The sequence below is a fragment of the Plodia interpunctella genome, chromosome 28 (genome assembly GCF_027563975.2).
Source record: "Plodia interpunctella isolate USDA-ARS_2022_Savannah chromosome 28, ilPloInte3.2, whole genome shotgun sequence".
NCBI lineage: Eukaryota > Metazoa > Arthropoda > Insecta > Lepidoptera > Pyralidae > Plodia > Plodia interpunctella.
This window is the reverse complement of record NC_071321.1, coordinates 1,604,965-1,628,504: the sequence shown is the minus strand read 5'-3', so window position 1 is coordinate 1,628,504 and position 23,540 is coordinate 1,604,965. Positions and strand designations below refer to the sequence as shown.

At 36.0% G+C, this 23,540-nt stretch overlaps 2 protein-coding genes across 7 annotated transcripts in view; one reads left to right on the top strand and one right to left on the bottom strand.

The window, feature by feature from the left end:
• Positions 1-3,362, top strand: part of LOC128681843 (lysosome membrane protein 2-like) — a 73,929-nt gene extending 70,567 nt beyond the window's left edge. For all 3 annotated transcript variants that reach the window (XM_053766070.2, XM_053766071.2, XM_053766069.2), the window contains one exon: positions 438-3,362. In XM_053766070.2, the coding sequence (XP_053622045.1) occupies positions 438-1,145 (708 nt within the window). In that variant the 3' untranslated portion in view covers positions 1,146-3,362. The remainder of the gene's footprint in view (positions 1-437) is intronic.
• A 1,173-nt stretch (positions 3,363-4,535) lies between these two features.
• LOC128681844 (putative fatty acyl-CoA reductase CG5065) lies at positions 4,536-23,500 on the bottom strand. Of its 4 annotated transcripts, none has more exons than XM_053766074.2 (14): positions 23,345-23,500; positions 18,232-18,328; positions 16,562-16,692; positions 15,638-15,725; positions 15,246-15,318; positions 14,401-14,491; positions 13,295-13,440; positions 12,420-12,529; positions 10,965-11,048; positions 10,568-10,676; positions 9,123-9,300; positions 7,021-7,091; positions 5,913-6,170; positions 4,536-4,739 (listed from the first exon to the last, which is right to left on the bottom strand). In XM_053766074.2, the coding sequence occupies exons 2-14, from the start codon at positions 18,317-18,319 to the stop codon at positions 4,631-4,633; spliced, it is 1,536 nt and encodes a 511-aa protein (XP_053622049.1). In that variant the 5' UTR covers positions 18,320-18,328; positions 23,345-23,500; the 3' UTR covers positions 4,536-4,630. The 4 variants fall into 4 exon arrangements, with proteins under 4 accessions (XP_053622049.1, XP_053622048.1, XP_053622047.1 ...); XM_053766073.1 differs by lacking the exon at positions 23,345-23,500 and adding an exon at positions 22,548-22,652; XM_053766072.1 differs by lacking the exon at positions 23,345-23,500 and adding an exon at positions 22,402-22,611.
• Positions 23,501-23,540: the final 40 nt, after the last annotated feature.

The following is a 23,540-nucleotide window of genomic DNA, read 5'->3' as shown; positions in this document are numbered from 1 at the left end:
TTCATTTGGTTTTTAATCACTTTCTTGTTTTCACCGAACGATAATTCGAAAATTTTATTCTGTGGCTCATATATCTATATTTTTAATAATTAGCCAGTCGTGTATAATAAACAGACGAACAAAACATTCTAAAAATAGCATTTTAGATTAAATATTCCATGGTTTTTTTTAAAAAATTTTTTGATGGTCATAGATCTACTTCTTCAAAACACGGATCTATGTTTTAAAATATCCGACATCGACAATAACCTAAACAGTACCAGCCTAAGATGTAACGACATCACAAAATTTAAGTAACTACTTAAATAGCGAATACTGACATGAAAAGGCCACATTAAATAAAATAGGACAAGGCGAGAAATATTACCGATACGATAACATAACAGTCCTGATTTTTTTATACAGCATTTTAAATGTATTCCCCGTTTTGTTTACAGAGAATGTACTCCCTAACGCCATCTTTGGAGCACAGATTCAACCTCTATCTCAACGTCCTCCCGATCGTAGAACAGGGGGCCATGTACATCCTCTTTATATCCGCTGCTTGCCTTATCCTCTCTTCAGTCTATATCCTCACATTCAAAGTCATGTTTAAAACTGTTGCCAACAAGAAGAAGCAACGAAACATCGTCATTGGCAATGACATGTGGATCGAAAAAGAGAAGAAGAATAGAGACAATATTTATGCACCTTGTGAGATACCTCTTAACGATACAGAATCAGATTCTGACCCACAATTCGATCAAGAAAGACGTCCATCTTTACTCAAAACTCACAGCGATAGAATCAAAGAACTGAGTCACAAATTAGGCGATAAAGTATACGATTCCGTTGGCACTGTCAAAGATTTGGTGCGCGACGAAATCATTCATGTGAAAAATATTTTCAGTGATAGAAGGAATTCTGTCAAAAACGAGGAAACCAATGATGCTTATAAAAGCGATTCGGGAGATGATGAAAGGGATTATGGATATAAAACAGTTAGACAGACAGACAGCGATGACGATTGCAAGTATTTAGAAGTTATTGATGATGGCAGTGGGTTTGAAGACGAACAGAAACATTTTGATAGTAAAATGTGTAACCAATTGAAGAGATTAGACTCAACAGTGGATGAAGAAATGATATTGCATATATCGGATTGATATTTCTTGCTATTGACTGATGTGTTGTAAATTACGATCATGAGTTTAGACTTGTGATGGAAATGTGATAGAATCGATTTACGAATCGAGTTGAACATCGTTTTTAGGTTAGGAATGTACGATTTGTTTCTGTTCCTCATTTTCAATGCCTTCTTGAAGTTCCTTTTTCTCTTATGACCTGCACACAGTTTTGTCAGTAGCTTTTATAATGTAGGTATCAGTTTTTGGTTGTTAAAGTATTATAACCATCACATCGTGAAATGTCAAAGCCTAGAAAGATAAAATTGATAGATATTGCACCATTTACAAAGAAATCTTAAGTTATAACTTGGTATTCAAACACAAATGAGAGCAATTATCACAAATGCAATTTCTTCCAGCGAACATTTGGTTGGAAAAAGAAGGAAGTGAGCTAACTGGTGCAGTCAAATTAGTAACTATAAATAAATTAAACAAAAAAATATTGTATAATGTCAAATCGATTTTTTTTTATCAAATGAGAACAAATGTATGAGAATATTAAATTATTTTAAATTATGACTGATTATAGGTTGCTCAAATTGTCTAAATGTGTTGTGAATAGTTTAGAAATAAGATTACTTATAATGAGAATTTATAAATTGTTCGGCAAAAAAATTATGATAAGTTTTATGAATTGCCTATGCCAATTTACCAATATTAGTAGGTATAGTTTTTAAATCGTCGATCGTATTTGCCATTTTATAGGAACAGGGTAAAATTAATTTAGTTTTTTTTTAGAAATTAAGCCTGTTGTTTTTCAGTGTTTTTTTTTTTACTTTCTCGGGTTATGCTTCCGATATTTTAAAAACGAATTTATCTACTTAAATATAAATAAAAATCCCTGTATTCAATAAACATTTCAACACAATGCAAATCAACTATATTTACTGCAAAAATATACGTACATAGTGATAATGATTTTACATAGCAATCAATACATTATGTATTCATGTAATGAGATGATAATTTCTCTCAACAGAAAGCGCTAGTGGTATGTCAGGACAACTGTCAACTAGTACAAAAATGTCATTCAAATGTGACAAGGGACAACTGACAGTTTGGCAAATCTTTGATCTACAGCGTAGACTAAAAAACTAGATGGTGGATTTAGTAAGCACTTCGCGGAGTACCTACTAATTCCATGTTATATATGTTTCGTCACATAGACCAAAACGATTTAGACAATATTAACCAAATTAAATTAAGTCTACGCCACAGACAGAGAGCGCTATAAACCCAGTCATGTCTTCCATTTCGCCCATACAAGATACAGATGTGCTTATAAGAAATATATGAGAGGAAACGAGACAGAGCGCTAACATCTTTTCTTCCTCATCATGTGATGAGATTAGCAGGAAAGAGTCGCGATGTTGTATGGAAATGTTTTGTCTCATGTGGCTACGCTAGCTAGTCGTTGCTTTGTGATGATGTCCTGGGTTTTCTGAACGCCGTGTTTCAAAATATCTAATCTATTTCATAAAGTAATTGACGAATCACTCGAATTAAGTATCAAAGAGTCTTGTGTGATAGCTTAGTTAATGTACTTGATAAAACATTTTTTTAAATTAAATTATTTTGATAAATTAATAGGTGCGTAGTTTTGTGCAATTCTCTTATTGTTTTTTATAAGACAGAAATATTTTTTAGTGTCGTATACAGTTGTATGTAGACTGTTTTTAATTCTTTTTTATACGTAACCATAGTTTTTTTAAATTACAATAAGAAAGTTGATTTATTAGATTATATTATCCTAATTCCTAGTAATAATGTGTGTTTGTTTGTTACTCTTTCACGCAAAGTCTACTGGACGGATTGTTATAAAATTTGGTACACGGGTAGAATAGAACCTGGAATAACACGTAGGGTACTTTTTATCCCGAAATTCCCACGGGAGCGACGCTAGCAATTTTATAATTGTAAAATTTCTTGTCAAACGTATTTAAAATTGTTATATGTAGTACATTCTTGCCATTCGTAAATTTCTTTTAAATTTACTAAATAGTACATAAAAAGTATATAATTTTCCAATAAACTTTCATTTGCGTATAAAAACGAATTGAATTTGATAACAATTAATATAATTGCACTAATGTAGAATAGAATTAGGTATGTTTTCGATAAATCGCTCATTTTATATCGGTACAAAGGCTACCAAATGCTATATTATGTAAATAAAGAGATTTTATTGAAAGTGAATTTGCTTATTTTCATTTAAATCAAAATCATAATTTAAAACGGTTTGTTGCTTTCAATGGATTCGGCTTTTCCTGGCAAATCCTCGAAACGTGTTTTCCCATCAGTTTCTTACGACCCTTATCCCTAACAAAAATATGGCAACATTCAACAAAAACTTTTCTCATTGTAATCTTATGCAATGTAATTATAATTATTTGTTAGACAATTAAAAAACCCCCGACTTTCAATATTCATTTCGTTACAACTTTTGAACGGCTAAACGGATTTTCATGAAACATGGCAAGTACACTCGGCATAAAATTATCTATGACGCATAAAAAACTAAACGAAAATCGGTTCATCCGTTTGGGAGCTACGATGCCACAGATAGATACACAGACAGACACGTTAACTTATAACACCCTTCTTTTTGCGTCGGGGTTAAAAATGAATTGGGCAACCACCGTCTGCGGATTCTGGCTCTAACGTAGATATGGCTAGGTAGTCCTTAAATAGCTCAAAATTAAAAAAAAACAAATAACTACTTAATCTGGTTTATATTAGTGGGATAAAGTGGGATGACGACCTCGGTGGCGCAATGGTAAAGTTGCCTCTGAACTGACAGGTCCCGGGTTCGATCCTCGGTCGGGTCATGATGGAAAATGATATTTTTCTGATTGGCCCAGGTTGATTTGGATGTTATAAAATATAGTACCGTTGAGTTAGTATCCTATAACACAAGTCTCGAACTTACTCTGGGGCTAGCTCAATCTGTGTGATTTGTCCTAATATATTTCATATATTGATTTTATTTTGTAAACACAGCTGTTGGTTCTCCTAAAAAATAAAAATAAAAGTCTACACAAAAATATTGTTCATTTCATAATTAATTTAACACGTTTTTCGATACACATTTTTGGTTATACATCAACAAAGTTTTTGCTTTCGGTGCCCGGTGGAAAGCACACGAAATTACCCCGCACAGTTCTCGGAAGCTGGATACCATCAGCCATTTTGTTTGCTAGCTAGATATACTCAATGTTGTCCACATCGTGTGGAAACAAACATCAAAGTTTTGTGTATGTTAAATGTTTTCTATAAAATTTTTCTGGAGTTCCAGCTTCAGATAAACTATTGTTTAATCCAAGTATGTTCGGTCGGTTTTTAGATATAGTTTTAAATAAAACAATTAAATAAACAAAATGAAACTTTAATCAAAATAAACGTAGAAAAAAACATTCCTTAATTTTGTTTTTCTAAGTTCATACTTGCACCGAAATGCACACATATCAATTGACGAAGAAGCTCATCAGACTCTGGACGTAGCTCGAGTTGACGAGCCACCAGAACAGGGTTCCGTAGAAAATACACTGCACCATTTTATCTAGAATCAGCATTCTGAAACAATTTTTTTTTACAAAAATGTCATATTTGTCACAAGCTTGTATTGACGTCAGAGATATCCTATGCCATTTAATGCCTGACAAAAACCCATGTTCATGCTGTAAATGTTTGAGGAGTTCCCTCGTTTGGAGCCGATCCGGGCTGCAACATCAGGTCATGCTTATCATAATAATGCATTGTCATGGAAACTGAAGCGACGTGGGAAATTTCAACTCTGTAGGACACAGTACTCTGTAGACAACTGGAAGTAGGAGAAATCTAACTTGCAAGATTTGATTACAGACAGATAACGGGACAGGTAACAAAAATAACTAAAGTAATGTATGGGAATATTTAAAATTAAATTACAATTAAATTTTTTTGTTTTTTTTTACTAGTTCACCAAAGTCAAAGAATTTAACAGAAATTAGACCTTTAAAATTTATAATATATAGTAATTTCTCAAAGCTACAAACTACACATATATTTTTTCACGACCACTGCTAAAAACATTTTTTTTTTGTTGATCTATGGCTAAGAAGAAATACCGAAAGAAACTCATTCAAACAGTATTGCCCAGAAGAGCTTGTACCATTCCTGTTTCTCACTACCTACCAATCAATCCTATATGAATTGGCAATTTGAATGGGTAAAAGATTATCAAAATTAAATACATTTTTACATCAGTAACATATTTTTTGCTTTGATTAAAGTATATGTGGTCGTCCAAATCAAAAGGGACTTTATGGCGGCTGGCGCTTAGGTCTATATTGCCGTTGTTCGAATACGAAACAACGGCAGTAATTGCGTAAGTGCCGGGCGCCATAAGGTCCCTTTTTTTGGACGACCACATAATTAGGAATGTTATTAAACTCTAAAATTGTTGCAGGCATACAAGCTCACAGACATATAGTGTTTATTATAAAATATAGTATCGTTGAGTTAGTATCCCATAACACAAGTCTCGCGAACTTACTATGGGACTAGCTCATTCTGTGTGAGTTATCCTTAAAATATATTTAATTTATATTTAAAGGGCCCCGCGCGCGGGTCCTGTTATGCTTAATATTTATGTGTGTCTACGTTTTTAAGTTTTAAATAAATAAATAATCAACATACCTTACAAAGGGGAGGCCTTTGCTCAGCAGTGGGACACAAAATACAGGCTATAAAAAAAAATCAACTTACCTAGTAAAATGTGCTTTAGCTCTCGGCAAGTCTTCATCTTTCTCCTTCAAGAGAAACTTTCTTCCGCCAATGCAGCATTGTTTAAAATACTCATTTCGGTCCACCGTCTCCATTTCATAGTAAAAATCATCGTGGTCTTCGGCCTTTATTCTGGAGCGGAGTTTCACGAAATTTTTGTTGTTGAAGTTCCATTGCTTGGTGATGTAGTACTGTAGCGCTAGGTTCGCTATGTATATGCGCCGTTGGACTTTCAACAACCTGTAAAATGATAAACTTTTTAAGGATTTCAAACTCTCACTAACCAATATATAAAAATGAAGGAATATTCGTCAAAATAAAATTGATAAGAGTGTAGTTCGTCCCTAGAATAGAACCACTCCTTATCCTCCCGTGGATATCGTACAAGACGAATAAGGAACAAATAGCTTATCTGACAGGCATCAATAACAATTCTAAGGAAGGTTGATGTCAGTTCAGGTTAATTGTTTAAACGCCAAAACTTACATTTTACGGTTTATATTTTACGCTGCCCTTGGTACGCGGCGTCACAGCCCTTAATACAACTAAGGACGCGAGAACATGAGGAAGTTAAAAATAGATCAACTCTGTATTGCACCATTTTAATCAACATTTCACCGCAGAATCGTCTGAATTTATTCGTTTACAAACAAAAATACAAATCTTCTCTTTTTAACCCCCTACGGCAGTTATAAGTTAAACGTGTCCGTCCGTGTTGTCTGTCCGTGGCATCGTTACAGCCAAACAGCTGAACCAAATTTGACATAGTAGAATTTGAAAGAGTTTTATTTTTTCATTATTATTTTTTTCTTTCTTTTAGGCAGCACTTTTTATTTAAAAAAATCCACACAGAAAAAATGCGTCTTAGCGCGTTCTATTTGTACTTCCGTCCCTTTCATTCCTACATCCCTCTCTTTCACTCATTGCGTTCCATTTCCCACACTTATCGAGAATGGTCTTAACCATTGTTAATCAGCTTTTTTCTAGTGGACAAGAGAATGCCAGCAACTTCGCGGTCGGTAGTTTCTTAAATTTTTAATTTCTATTATTATATTAGTGTAAATGTACATATATGAAGATTGGTACTTACATCGGCTTCCTTCCCATTAGCCATAGTAAAGCGTCCACGAATAAAGCCGGTAGACAATGCAATAACAGAACCTATAAAAATGGCAGCAAAAATTTAGATTACTTCTCATCTATATACAAGTTCTGTGTACCAATTGTATCAAAGACAAAGATTATTTAGGTAGGTATTTGTAAAAACATGAGTTTACATTCTTTTACAATGTGGTGTTAAAAGAAAAACTTAACCACACGCATGTTTCACCGTCCATCGCTATACAAATTCAAATGGTGAGCATGCTAAAATCAGGCTCCAATAGTTTCAAACATGTTAATAAATTGAAAATAAATATATAGGGACTGAAAAGACAACTATCACATCATTTAACCCCACAGTGAGTTCGAGACTTGATTATACTTACTTATTTGATTATAGACTCGATGATACTTACACAGCGATACTATATCTAACAATATATCTATCTAATTTAAGTGTTATTTACATTCAAACCTTGTCCCAAATATGAATTACCAATAATATTCTATACATACAATAAAACTGTGAGTGGGCTATGTTTGTACATAGGAAATATTACCGATAAATCATTATGAGGGATCTTTATGGGATAATAGATTCCAAAACATGTTTTTTGTCTGTCTGTATGTTTATTCGCGCATCACGCAAATGTAATGTAAAATCATGTAATTCCATACAGTTTTACAGCTGTATAAGGGATGGTCTAACTTAAAGTATAGGTTTAATCGCGATACGTTGCTTAGAACCAGAGATATATTGACAATAATAAGTTATTAGCGGACGCGAAATAAACGTGAGCGAAGCCGGGGGCAAAAGCTATTAATAAACCGAATTAACTTTCTGAACTTTTGCACATAAAACACATAATCAAATAGTAATGGGACTTAGAGCAAACCTTTTATTGCGTCCTTGTGTCCAATTCTATCGAAAATAATTTTAAACTACTTAACGACTCGTGCATTTGGCAACTTTTCTTCATATCTATTACCAATATTGTTAAATTCTATACACAGCTTTATAAACTTTTAAGGTCCGTAAGATGTTATTTCTGTAACATCGTGAGTACAAACATTTCCGTCGGAGTGGAAATCCTGCTTCTTAATATCCCTCCGTTCTTTCATTAGTATACATTTTAATTACACTAAACTCCCTACTGACTAGAATGCTGGCTCCGCAAGAGGTAAAATATATAGGAACACGTAAATAATAAATATATTAGGACAAATCACACAGATTGAGCTAGCCCCAAAGTAAGTTCGAAACTTGTGTTATGGGATTCTAACTCAACGATACTATATTTTATAACAAATACATTATATAAACATCCAAGACCTGGGCTAATAAACAGAAAAAGATCATTTTCTATCATGAACCGACCGAGGATCTAACCCGGGACCTCTCGGTTCAGAGGCAAGTACTTTACCACTGCGCCACCGAGGACGACAAATAATTATGATAATAACTTTTTGTAACAACATTTTATGCCAATAAATGAATTGATTGATTGATTGGCTTGCTGTCGTTAAAGAGGACATGGATATCAATAGTCTGATAGGTACTGATGAACTAAAGATGTCCACACCACACACCATGTGAAGTTGAGAAGGAAATGAAGTGAAGCTAAGAGGTCTGGCGCTCGTATGGATTATTGAAAATCACTTGGATCACTTGGTAGCAACATTTCAATAGTCTCACACTCCAAAGAGAGAAACTACTTTTGATTTGCAGAGCTGAATATAAAACCTTTGATTAACCAAGAATTTATAGCTCCACTCCAAAGAGAGAACCTACTTTTGATTTGCAGAGCTGGACATAAAACCTTGCTTTAACCAAGAATTTATGGCAAAGTTGAGTTCGCATTTTAGTTACAGGATCTTGTGTAAGAGCTTCATTTTTACGTTTCGATGGCAATACCAAAAATTATACACCACCTGCTACCAAATCATTTCATTCAATACCTATGTCAGAATCAAACCAATGCAATGTCTTCAGCAGAAATCAGCAAGAATACAGATTTTTGAAATATTGAGCTAATAAATATTTTAGATAGAGGAGCTGATGAAAGAATTGATCATAAAAGACATAAGTACCTTAATATAATGTATAGTCTTGGAAGTGGTGATCGTGCCTCCGACGTTCCACAGCATATCGTTGAGAGGCATGATAGCGGCCATCTTCTTGCCAATGTCCATGAGTTCCCCCATGGTGATGTTGTTGAGGTCCCCGGCGCAACAGTTGTAGATCGGGATGTCATCCGTGGGCTGTAACCTGTGGAATTTCTTATTTTCTAAAGTAATACTTTTAATTCCAGTAACACAAATTCAAATCATTTATTCAGAAATTAGACCGACACATACACTTTTTCACGGCAAATTTTTATATAGTATGTTCGCGAAAACCGCTGAGAAGAAATGCCGAAAGAAACTCATTTGAACAGTGTCGGTCCCTGTCATGTCAGAAGAATTTATCATTATTCTTATTTTCATTTTTTTAATAAGTAGTATAACATCAGGTTAACTAGGTCCATATACCAAAATTGAAAATTTTCAATAGTTTAAATTGTCATGAGTCAGTCTTTATCTCGTTATAATTATTCCTCATGGCTGAGGATCATATGTAAAACACACAACGACCACTGTGGAGCAATAACTATGGAGCGTTTTACCATTGCATTTTTTTGCCTCAATTTCACACACTGGCTGACAAATCATCAATTAGAGTACTAGTTTAATCGGATATTTTCCTTCATAGATTGTAGCTCCCACTGTTGTGCAAAAGCATCCCCTCTTTGTTTCAAACCACTTCTATTCCTCGTCAGTTGTTTGTTGCTAAGTATTCCTGCTATTCCTTATCGAAGATCGACAGTTCGTCCGCCGTCGCATCTTCGGCTTGCCTTGCGATCATTTCCCATCAGTCGGGACCCAAGTAGTCACTCCTCTGGCCCATCTTTCCGGCGCCATGTGTATCTTGCCTAACTTGGTCCCTGACCAAAAAAAGCTAACGCTGCAGGTTTGCCAAAGACCCATGGATCGTAGCATATTTATATACAACATTTAAATCTCTTGCGTTACTGAGTGACTGACTGAATGATTGACAACGCACAGCCGTAACTACTGGGCGTAGAAAGCTGAAATTTGGAGTGTAGGTTCCTAGGACAGTGTAGGGAAACACTTATAAGGGATTCCCACGGGAAACAGATTTTTACTCACATACGAAGTTGTGGGCAAAAGCTAGTTAGGTGTAAAGAGTCGGATCGCGTCATAAATAACACTGCTCCGTTACGCAAATATAATTGACGTCGGTAGGAAGTCTGCGAAACTGAAGTGGGATTGGGCGGGCCATGTTAGCCGCATGATGGTTTGTTAAAACTACTATTCATATAATATACATAAGCCAGATTGCTTCACAAACTCATGTAGCTTGAGTAGGATTTAAATCTGGGACCTTTCGTCTCACAGTTTGGCTTCATTACCATTGCACCACCACAGCTCCATGAGTTGTTGGGACATTAAAATAGCTGATGATGATAACATACTTCAGAGTTCCTCTCATCCAAGCTGCCACTATGAAACTCTTGATCGAGATGTCCACCGGCATATAGTCAGCTATCAGATCTGGTTCCGTGTACAGACTGCGCATTATACCTGCAACAGAGTATGTTTTACTATCTACATGATGGTAAGGGGTTACCGAATACATAGTAACAGTTATATGCCTGTATATATGTAACAGTTTTTAACACACAAGACACCATGTGTGCTTGACGAAATAACTAAATGATTGATTGAATATTACAGACGTTATTTGAGGAATCAGTGTGTTGAGCCTTGAAGAAGAAGTATTTTCCACCCGTCTGCCTCAGCCCCGCGTATCGTCATCCAACTTTTGTAGGAATGGTAAAATGGCTCTTTATATTTCCTGGTGGCGTTTACCTTTCCCACACGCGACCAGTATCCCAGCGGGTCCGTTAAAGTTCTCAATCCAACCTGGCATTGGCTCCTTGACGCTGGACACCACTGGAAGAAAAAAACTACATTATTTAAATAAATCAAAATCAAAATTAAATCATTTATTCAGAAATTAGGCCTTCACGGGCACTTTTTCACGTCATAATCTAAATTAAACTACTAGCATTTCGGAACGACCACTGCTGAGAAGAAATGCCGAAAGAAACTCATTCAAACAGTGTTGGTCCCTATCATGCCAGAAGGGCTTACCATTTTTTAAATATAAATTTATGTATAATTTTTTATCAGTAATATAACATGTAAGTACATAATAAAGTACATGGTCAAAAGGTATACTGAAACATATTATGATTGTGATCAAGTGCTGATGAAAGGAAAATATATATACTTATATATATATGTATAATTAACCAAACAAAAAAAAAAACTTTAAATAAAAGATCGAGCTGACCAGTTCCCCCGGCAGCACCCGTTCACGAGTTGACGCGTGAGTCAGCCATCGCGAAGCTCAACCACAATAGAGGGAACCTCCCGACCCGATCCACGACGCCGCTACCGGTTTGACCATTTGAATGTGCATGACATACTCGATCTCCATAATCTAACATAATAGATACCTATGTTACTTTCAGACACTTGAAGATCACAAATCACGTATATGTTTTACAAGTAAATGTCAAAATATATGTAATAAACATGTCAAGAAAATACATAAATAATAATAAAAAAAAAAATTAAAATCAAGTGTGAGAGGTGGAAGTTTTAGGAAGGGTCCAAGGTTTTTTATCATTTAAATAGTCGCTAATCGTGTAATAAGCATTAGCCATTAAAGCATTTTTAATATATGATTTAAATTTTTGCATTGGCAAGTTAATAGCCTCTACAGGGAGTTTATTGAACAATTTTACACTTTGACCCACGAAAGACCGCCTAACCTTTTTAAGTCGGAATCTGTTCATACAAAGTTTATGCCTATTACGAGTAACTACACTGTTAACATCGCTCAATGTTTTATACAGGTGTACGTTAGATTTAACAAAAATAAGTACGTCGAAGATGTACTGAGATGCAACAGTCATAATATTTATCGATTTGAATAATTCTCGCAAGGAATCCCGTGGCTTAAGCCCATAAATAAAACGAATTGCTCGTTTCTGTAAAACAAAAATTTTTCCTATGTCAGCTGCATTACCCCATAGTAATAATCCGTAGGACATTATGCTATGAAAGTAGCTGTAATACACGAGCCTAGCTGTTTCGATGTTTGTACACTGTCTGATCCAAATATTGCCAAATGTCAACTCTGTTTAGGAAAGTTCAGCTATTAGCCGCTAGTTCTGTCTCTTATTTATTTTTATTCATGAAAAATGTTCACGCATTCGCGTCGTCGGCGGCAGTGCGCGCGCAGCAGACACTGACCGATGGAGGGCCGCACCATGACGAGCGGCACGCGCGCGCGCAGCTCGCGCACCGCGTGCTCCGCCAGCTGCTTCGTGAACGTGTACGTGTTCGGCAGCTCGCCCAGGTATCTGGAACAGATTCAGGTGGCCCCAAAGGTATGGGATACTAACTCAACGATACTATATTTTATAACAAATACGTATATAGATAAACTGATTAAACCCGGGACCTCTCGGTTCAGTGGCAAGAATTTTACCACTGCGCCACCGAGGTCGTCAACAAGGATCACTCATTCATTCATATGAAAACTACTATATATGAGTCAGATTGGTATGCAAACTCATATGGTATAAAAGGAATGGGATACAAACCTGAGACCTTTCGATCCACGGGCGGGCGTCTTAACCATTACACAACCACCGCTTCAAAATGAATATAGATGGCATGATGAAAGTAATGAATGTGGACGAAGCCAGTGAAATTTGTCAGGATCGTGGCATGTGGAAATCCCTATGGATTTCCACACATGATCCTTACAAACTCAGAGATGGGTAGACATCGTAGATGTAAATAAAGACCGTGATAATATAACATGTATACTCACTTAGCGGTGAAGCGGTGATGGTGTAATGGTTAAGACGCCCGCCTGTGGATTGAAAAGTCCAGGATCGAATCCTACTCGTGCCAACATGAGTTTGTATACCAATCTAAGTTGCTTCCCGTGAAGGAAAACATCGTGAGGAAACCCGCACACTACTTGATTATTAACTTGTATGTGAAATGGAGAAGGCAATGGCAAACCACTCCATTACTAAGGCCAAGAAAGTTTTAATTCCACGTAATGACCACGACCCTCAGCCATGAGGAATACGACTATGAAGAAGAATACTCACTTAGGCGTGAGCACCTTGATAGTATGCTCGTCTAAAGTCTCGCAGATCTGGATGGTGTCCCTCCAGTCAGCGTGAGGAGGGTACATTACTTCCTCTATGGTGTCTCGATTGGTGTTCGAATATGATGTTGACACGTGGACCATGACCTAGGGAGAAATGTTGTTTAAAAAGAAAAACTAATTTGCAGCACTTTATTTGTAATTACGTATGTAGTTATTATATATAATATTGAGTTATTTTTTAATATAATATAATTGGTATAATATTATGGTTCACACTCCCGCCGAGACCTGCTCAGAGGCATATCATTTCATTGGTATATACGGGAGCGGGTCTTGGCGGGAGATCTACACAAACTCTCCAAAGGGCCTCTGCGTGTTTGTTCTGTATAGACGACCTCGGTGGCGCAGTGGTAAAGTTCTTGCCACTGAACCGAGAAGTCCCGGGTTCTACCCCCGGTCGTATCATGATGGAAAACGATCTTTTTCTGATTGGCCCGGGTCTTGGATGTTTATCTATATATGTATTTGTTATAAAATATAGTATCGTTGAGTTAGTATCCCATAACACAAGTCTCGAACTTACTTTGGGGCTAGCTCTATATGTGTGGTTTGTCCTCATTTATTTATTTATCCCCACGCAAGCAGACATTATGTCTAGAGGACTAATTATTAGCAAGGCCGATTAACTTTCGAACCCATTTCAAATTGAGGACGTTTTGTTCTCAGAGCATTATATATTGCAGTCGATGTGCACCCAAGAACATTTTAGTTTTAGTTTTAGCTTCCAAAACCACCTGATCCGTAAAGTGTGTTTATTATTTAATTTATTTCATGGCATCCACAGAAGATCAGCTTCATGGTCTCAAGCCATGACATTATGTTGAGCGGATACCAATTTGCCAAGCCAATGCCAATAAAAATGGATTAAACCACAGATACTACAACACTAAGTATGGAACATTTGACGCGCAAAATATCGTTCTTTCCTTTTCATTACAATCTGCATGAGTGAGATCGACTATGTGCTATTTCACTCGAGTCAATGAGAGGCGTGAGATAGTAGTTAGCTAGTATTTGTAGCTTTAAGTAAGTCTTGAAACTCACCAAAAGATCCTTGACTTCTTTAGCGAACTCGACGACCTGTTTGGTACCACCGAGGTTCAGCTTCACGGCAAATGGTAAAGGATCGTCGAATCTGAAATTTAGATTTGTAAATAACCCATTGCTGTCCTACTAATAGACCGAGCGAGCGAAATACATTTTTTTAATGTATGTATGTTTGTAACGCGATAACTTCGGACCGTTTTGATGAAATTTAAAAGGTGTATAGGAATGGGACTGTCAATGGAATTTTTAAGTACGTGGGGCATCAAATTTTGAAATATTCACAATTTTGTCAAAACTCATCAAGAAATTATTGTGTTCGCAAGGTCTAAGTTCGCGGCGAACAAATAGTATTATAAATACGAAAGTTTGTGAGTATGTAGGCGTGTGTATTTATTACTCACATGGTCATTCACGCAAAATTTACTGGACGGATTGTTATGAAATTTGGTACACGGTTAGTATATAACCTGGAATAATACACAGGGTACTTTTTACCGCGAAATTCCCACCAAAGCGAGGCCCCGGGACGCAGCTAGTTATTTATATACAAATTTTGTGATCTTGTTACATACTTATAATGAATCTGTAAGTGGACTATGTCTGTACATAGAATCTATTTAAGAAAAATAACGATGGGGAATCTTTATGGACTAATAAGAAGCCAATTTTTTTTTTATTGACTATATCTTTTTTAAATGTCATTAAAATCGGTGCAGCAGGCATGGAATTAGTAGATATAAGTACTTACTAAATCCATGGCAGCAGTTCAGCCCTCAAAGCGTGACAGACTTTTGCATTTATTAAAATAATTAAATATGGAAGTATTAATAAAAATGTATCACCTTACGCTAGCAGCAACGTGGAATATAATATTGACTCGATTGACTAGCAGGGCTCTGTCTTCTCCTGAAATGCCTGAAATAATATCTTTCTGTTTGTATGTTTGCTTCATGCTTTCACTGAAAGCGGTGGTAGTGTAATGGTTAAGACCGCTCGCCTGTGGATCGATAAGTCTCAGTTGCGTATCCCACTCGTACCATATTAGTTTGTATATCAATCTGACTCGTATACGTAAGTAAAAATCATGTCAGATTCCTTTAGACGATTTGCATAAAATCTGACACCAGTGTTAGCTAAGACACTCGATATGATGACGATGTCATCCCAGGAAGGATATGGTAATTCTAGGGCGAAACCACAGGCCACTAAATAATAACTTGTAAAAACATCTAACCCAAAGCTGGTTCCATCACATCTCCGCCGACGTAGAACACCTTCTCAGAGAAAATTGTCGGTTTCTGTGCCCTTAATCTGTCGAAACACTGAAAATAAAATTTGAAAAATGTTTTAGCACAATTAATGACAAATTAATTAAAAAATTGAATGACAACACACAACACAAACACACTTTGTTCACCACACTTTCAATCTCACTTTTAAATACACACGTACATATTTCTTTTTCTAGCTCATTGTTAATCCTTTTAGCCTAAGCACTCTAGTTACTCTTTATATAGGATGTTCCTCAATTATATACGGTCGAACACTGGATTCCAAAATACAGGCTTGCCTAGTTTGGAACTCAGGGTTTATAAAGTAATTTGTACTATCTACTTATAACAAGGAAACACTATTGTATCAGTTAAAATTGTTGTACAAATCCTTTAGTAAATAAAGAATTTATTATTATTATTATAATTAAAATCAAACTCCACTCAAAATACTAAATAATGAAACCAAAATTTATCAATGAATCGATGTTGCGTCATGTGATTCTCGCCCGTCTGTTCGTTGTGTTGTTCCCACCTTAGAATTTACTTTTCTTTTTACATTATTACCGTTTTTACTCCGGTATTCTCACACAATATAGACGCATATAAAAGACTTACACTTAACTTTCGTCTACGTAGTTTTGTGTACGCAAATTACCCACTCACGTTTAGCTATGCCGCTCCCGCCAGGACCTAGTAGATAGCAAACCCAAGACGTGCTGGCTTGATGTCGTCGAGGATGATATGCGTGACAATGATCTGACAACTAGAGATGGTGACCACCGTGTGCAGTGAAAAAGAAAAAATAGGAAAGCGACGATCTATAGCTGCAGAAATCAGAATGAAAAATTTAAATGAGATATTTTGTGTACGAAAAGAACTCTTACTGCCGAGGAGTATATCTGCGCCAGTCTGCTCTCAGCTCCTACTCCTCTCTTACTCCTGAGGAGGAGATATATCCTGTCAATATCTGGACAGGAATATAACAGCTTCTCTATCAGAACTTTGCCCATGAAACCTGGAAATTGAGATTTTAATTTTATTTTTTTTATTCATATTTGGATGATGTACGTCACTTATTGAGGTCAAAAAGTCCTACTAATATGGTGAGGATGTTCGTGAGGATGTATGTGTGTTTATTACTCTTTCACCCAAAATCTACTGGACTGTTTGTTATGAAATTTTGATATATGGGTAGAATATAAACTGAAATAACACATAGGGTAAGTTTTACACCGAAATTCCCATGGGAGCGAAGCCCCGGGGCGCAGCTACAAAAAGATAATCTTTCTTTCGTATAAAGTGTACGAATATACCAATCTGAATCATAATAGTTTTCATAGCCTTGCTTCCGGTGAAGGAAAACATCGTGAGGAAACCTGCACACTATTCATATTCGTAGTCGTGGTTATTACGTGGAATGAAACACACACAACAACTTTCTTGGCATTATTAATGGAGTGGTGTGCCATTGCCTTCTCCATTTCACACACAAATTATTAAGAATCAACCAGTGTGCAAGTTTCCTCACGATGTTTTCCTTCACCGGAAGCAAGTGTTGTCAGTTTGATATACAAACTCATGTGGCACGAGTAGGATTCGAACCAGAGACCCTTCGATCCACAGGCGGGCGTCTTAACCATTACACCACCACCGCTTCTGACAATTAACAATTTAAGTTCTATCGGGTGCGATTACTTATACTCGCCAATAGACACGGTAGGTAGTCGTCAAAATCATGTCAAAAGCCTTTAGGCGACTAGAATAAAAATCTGTTACTCAGACATCATAAATCTGTAATTACAGTCATGAAAAGAAAAAAAAACGTTATAGTAATGTGCTGTAGGATTCATTCGGCCAAGATCGTAGCAAATCGTTATACATTGCTGGATTTTAATGTGAACTTTTTATTAAAGCAACGAAAACCCAGCAGTGTACTTCAAATTGTGAGGATCTTTGCGCCATTCTGCTTCTGCGCCACCGAGGTCGTTGAATAGAAGTAATGTTTGATTTTAAGTAATTGTTGATTTTAAGTTTTTACAGTTATCTAACTTTAAAACTGTTAAGGTTTCATTGCGATTCGTTGTATATCACAAAGTCTACTGAAATTTGGTACACGGGTAGAATATGACCGGGAATAACTGTTTTATCCCGAAATTCTCACGAAGAGCGAAGTCACGAGGCGCAGCTAGTCTTAAACAACAATGTAACAAAATATATTCTAAGTTAAACGACAGTTTGACCCACGTTAAAGCCAAATGATTTACATGATAATGCGCCCACCGGTGAATTAATGTCTATATATTCAAATCAGTGGTCACATCGAAACTTATAACGTCGCATGACGACCTCGGTGGCGCAGTGGTAAAGTGCTTGCCCCTGAACCGAGAGGTCCCGGGTTCGATCCGCTGTCGGGTCATGATGGAAAATGATCTTTCAAAGGAAAAGTCGCGGGCCAAAGCTAGTATGTAATATAATGTAAAATTTGACGTGGTGAAGTGCATGTTTAAGTCTAATTTCAGATTTATTGTTTTTAACTTGACAAAAAAATACTCACCTGAACCACCCGTGATGAAAATTGTTTTCCCTTTGTAAAACTCTGGTATAGTCGGCTCATTGGACATGTCACGGTCGAAAAAATCCATTGTTTATAACTGAAAAGAAAATAAATTAAAAAAAAAAACTGCCTCCTGACCACGGAGGTATTCCTCGAAGTGCACTTTTTTGGTGCGCTTCGACGGGTGCGCTCAAAACAAGTCCGGTTCGTGGAATACCTCGACCACGAGGTCACAAACTGAACTGTCATTGAGAGCGAGAGATATTATTGCGTGGCTATTACTAACACTGGTGTCAGAAATTATTCAAGTCGCCTAAAGGCACCTGACATGACTTTTTTACGACTAGAACGGCAAGCAGTCGCATACTGGCCTATAGGAGTTGATTACACTTTCTCATCCGCTAGAAAAGAGCAGACACATTTAACAAACGTAGATATGAACGCTCTCGATTGAATTCTCTCTCAAATAAAAGAAAACTCGGTTGATCAAAATTGGTTCAGCCGCTCGACTGCTATGATAGGGGGTGTCTACAGTTCACAAAATCACAGACCATATACAATACACTTGAATTTTTCTGTCGTCGGGTGTTAAGAATAGGTACAATCAATAATACTTTAATAGATAGGTATGCACGATTTGAATGGGTGGCAATAGGCTGCTCTGGGTGGATTTGTGGAAAATGGAAGGGAAGGCCTTGGCCCAGCAGTTGGGCACATCAATAGTCTTATAATAAATAACAAGTTTACTTGTTACACAAATTAAAAAAACCTCCGACTTTCAATATTAATTTCGCTACAACTTTTGAACAGATGAACCGATTTTGATCTAACATATCTAACAACTACCGCATAAAAATTAGCTATCAAATAAGAAAAACCGCATCCAAATCGGTTCACCCGTTGATGAGCTACGATACCACGTACGCAGACAAGCAGACAGCCACACTTAGCGGTTTAACTTATGACACCCCTCTTTTTGCGTCGGGGGTACATTACATTGAAATCTGTGATACTAGAATCACCTCTGCCTTACCAATTTTAACATTAATTGAAAAAGTCCTCCTGTCGCGTCTGTTTGTATGAATGCGCTCAAATTCAAAAACTATCGACCGGATTTTTGTAAGATTTTCACCAATAGACAAAAACATTATTTACACATATGTTTTTATTGGACACTAGAAAAACACACAATATTATTACAAGAAAAGGAACTGAACATTCTTATGAGTCGAACCGTCAAATTTGACGTTGATTTTAACCGGCGCGCCGCTGACATGACGTTAGACAAAATGGCGTACTTTACGTTTTTCTGCGCACGTTACAGTTGACGGTGTAAACCACCTTAAACTTAAATCTTGTGACATATAAATATCACTTACATAGTATAAATAGTTATAACAAAGTCGTTTTCCGCTGTCTGTCTGTCCCTATGCTTAGATCTTTAAAATTGGTGCGGGTTTTTTTTAAATAGAGTGATTTAAGAGGAGAGGAGTGATTTTATTAGCCAGGGCGTGCCACTACTTTATAATCACAGAATCAATAGTTATTTCTGTAATCAAAGTTTTTAAATATATAGAAATATTAATGCAACATTGTATTATCTCTTTCCAAGTCACTATTTTTTTTTTTATAAAAAAAAAAGCAAAATAGTGACTTGGATAACTAATTAATTGTCTCATTTATTAAAATATACGTTTTGACTAGATACCTAAATGAAAATAAACTTAAATCATTTACCTGACTACGTAGTTTTTGTCCGCGACTTCGCCCGATTTTTTCGTGCGTCCGCTAATAACTTATTATTGTAAATATCTCGGGTTCTAGGCAACGTATCGCGATGAAACCTATATCAGACTTTAAGTTATTATCATCAGCTACATAACAGTGAAAACTACGTCCAATTCTATCCAGTAGTTTTCGCGTGATGCGCGAACAAACATAGAAACAGACAAAAAGATAGACAAAATTGTTTTGGCTTCTATGAGTCCCACATAAAGAGCCCCCGTACTTATTGTTCATTAATATCCCCTATGTACAGATACACACCTACTTACAGTTCTATTACATGTATAGATTAAGCTAATACACTCGATTCCCGATCATTTCCACGTCTCCAAGGCACTCAAATACTTTAACAATTTACCAGAAACGGTGTAACTTCTAATGATACCATCGTAATCGGCCAAACATTTCTTCTTATTATTTTGTTTATTTTTCCAAATATCTAGTAAATCATTGCTACTGATACCATGTATTGATATATATATTTCCGTATCGCACAGATCCCCATTGCCCCTCTTATTAAAAAACTCCCAAACATTAACCCTATTTATCTTACGTTTACATTTATCAGCCAGAATACCAGTTAAATAGACATCTTCAAGTCTGAAAAGGAACGTTTCCTTTGCAGCAGTTGCGATTATGTCTCTTATTACATCTGTCGTCATCAAATAAGCTGGACCGGACACAAAATTTGGATAAATATTTCCAGGAAACTCCGTTTTAGATACGCATTGTTTTGTTTCTATATTCCGCGATGGTGGGTGGCGCGTGAACAATCTCCCCCAAATTGTTCTCTTCTTATCCAATCGCAAAGTTTCGTCAGTAAAACGTATCAATTTAGGTATGTTTATATACATATCATCGTCAGTTTTCAGCAGTCTTGGGACTAAAGGACAGAACATTTGCACCCATGTGAGCATCGAAAGACTTTTGAACGAGAGAGTCTCATATGTGTCGACGAATCGACCGATTATCATGTCGCGGAAAATCAAATTCTCCCATTGAATCCGTGATCTTAAATGATGTGGTGGGAGACCTATTAAAAAGGCTATGGATATGTTTGGACGTCGTTGACCCCAGGTCATTCTGATTGCGTGCCGTTCTTCTAAATTGGGTGGAGCTGTAGCTATTATTATCATTAATTTTAAATGGGAACCGTTTTCTGGACATAGATCGGGATGGATCACCTCAAAGTCAGCGTAGTCATTGAACATTTTTTGTTTTGTCATGCTACTGTGTAGAAGTAGACTTACGATAGTTGCCAGGTTGGACAACCAGAGCACCATTACTTCTTGGTCACTTGACTGTTCCTTAACATCGGGAAAACACACGTTTATTTATATATTCATTTATATTTTATCTCCTATTATTTGTATCATGACGTCTTAACATCAACTTCCTCATCTTTTGTTGTCTTTTTTATGCCATCATAAATGTTATTATCGTGTTTGAATAGAAGAGTTCTTATAGGGATAAGTTCGTCACTGACCACCGCTGTGGCTTTGTTGAATGGATTTATATCAAATCGTAGAGATCGTTTCCATCCGAATCACTGTGATTATTTCCTTCAGTGATAAAATGTATCTTTCGTTTATAAAGTCACTTTTACATAATGTAATTTACTCTGATTGTATCCAGCATTTTCTAATGTGCTAATCGCTTTCTTGGTGACTACCCGTAGCCGTGGTGACTGCTGATAATTAAAACATTTACACGTTACTGTATAGTGTCAACTGATAGCATCCAACAAGCTCAGTTCTTCAACATTAGACTGATTCTACCATTCATTAGGATGTTTGCTTTATTTTAAAACGAATGGGCGTAATGGCCTATTGTTCTTAGGCACATAAATCTGACTTTTTTTCAACTAAAATCATTGTCAGATATTGACTCGAGTTCTAATACAGGGCTACTGTTATCAAACGCAAAACCTCCTAAAGACTACTTGGGTACATCAAAACAAGCAACTTTTATTCTACGACTTTTCGTGATTGGTAGTTTTTTTTCATATAAAAAAATACAATCTAATTTGCGATTCTATAGAATCGCAAATTATATTGCTTGGCTATTACATAGAGTTAAGATGTGAATCTTAACTCTATGTAAAAACTAACTGCTAGATAATTATCCGCAAGTTATTTGCCAGTTAGCCCTATCCAACACTTGTAAAACACAATTTTTAATCCTATACATGTACGCTAACAGACACTTTAACTCAACTTTTATGTTAACTTTAACGTGCGAAGAAACCGCAAAGTACGCAATTTTATCTAAACGTCAACGGTGCGCCGGTTAAAATAAACGTCAAATTTGACGGTGCAACGCACCCTAAGAAAACCCATTTAAAAAGGTAACCATATTTTTTAAAAATATTTCTTTTATACGTACCTGCCTATATCAAATTGACAGATATAAATTTACGAAAAAAAAATTGACAATTCCCAATTTAAAAATCGAACACCATAACTTTTTAATTCCACCAAACCATGGCCACGCAGAACACAAATCAGCACTGAATTAAAAAACATAAATACCTCACAATTCACAATCCGAATCTAGTCCTCATATAATTTAAGTTGTATTGTTTCACGCACGCCCGATGTCAAATGTCGCATTGAAATTCTACACAAGTGATGACTGGGTGTTTTTGTTAAGGCCAAGTACTATTTTAATTATAATAAGCTGTAAATTTAACGTGTCTATGTATCTGTATGTCTGTCCGTGGCATCGTAGAAGCAAAACGGCTGAACTGATTTTGATTTAGTTTTATTATTATTATTTAAAAGATAATTTAATCGAGAGTGTTCTTAGCTATGTTTGGAGAATGTGCGTTTGGAAACCGTCACCTCTTTTTTAGTGGATGAGATGATGCCAGCAACATTAGTTTTTCAGCAATATAGGAATATTAAAATTTAAATACTGACTGATGCATGTGGCGAATTTATTTCCGTGAATTTTTGGGCGAAAAGTGTTGAGGATTTTTATCGACTTTTGAATCTAATAAAAATCTTAACCATTTGAATTTGAGTACTACAGTTAACATATTAACATTTTAGCAAAGAATATACTTGTTACTTTTGTGAAAAAACTTATGTTTTGTCCGCAACTTCGAACGCGCCTGTTTTTCGTCGTTTCCGTATGATTTTCAGGAATTAGTACGCCCATAAACCTCCCAATGTAGGGATATTCCACATTTCAGCTCTCAACTACCAATGGATGTCATGTAATATTTAAAAAAAAAATATTTTTAAACAATATATCAGGCTAGATACTATAGCTTCTTAATATTAAAAACGCTATACAAATTACACACTATAATTGTAATTCTTACCTTTGCTTATATCTAAATAAATTGATATTCATTCACCCATAAGGCTATAAACAATTATTTCCACAACAAAAACAATTATAAAACCACTAGCACTTCAATATATTTAAAAATAAAACGCATTTTCTAAATTCAAATCTAATCACCAGCTTCACTTAAAAAAAAAAGAAATGACATGTATAAGTTTTCACTTCAAAAA

Bases quoted from the DNA above. Each gene is read 5' to 3' on its own strand.
- LOC128681844 (XM_053766074.2), bottom strand. From the start codon at position 18,319: ATGGATTTTTTCGACCGTGACATGTCCAATGAGCCGACTATACCAGAG. The intron at 16,693-18,231 runs GTGAGTATTTTT...CTCAATTTCCAG, and splicing joins TTTCATCACGGGTGGTTCAG to GTTTCATGGGCAAAGTTCTG. The intron at 9,301-10,567 runs GTATGTTATCAT...GAAATTCCACAG, and splicing joins TGGATGAGAGGAACTCTGAA to GTTACAGCCCACGGATGACA.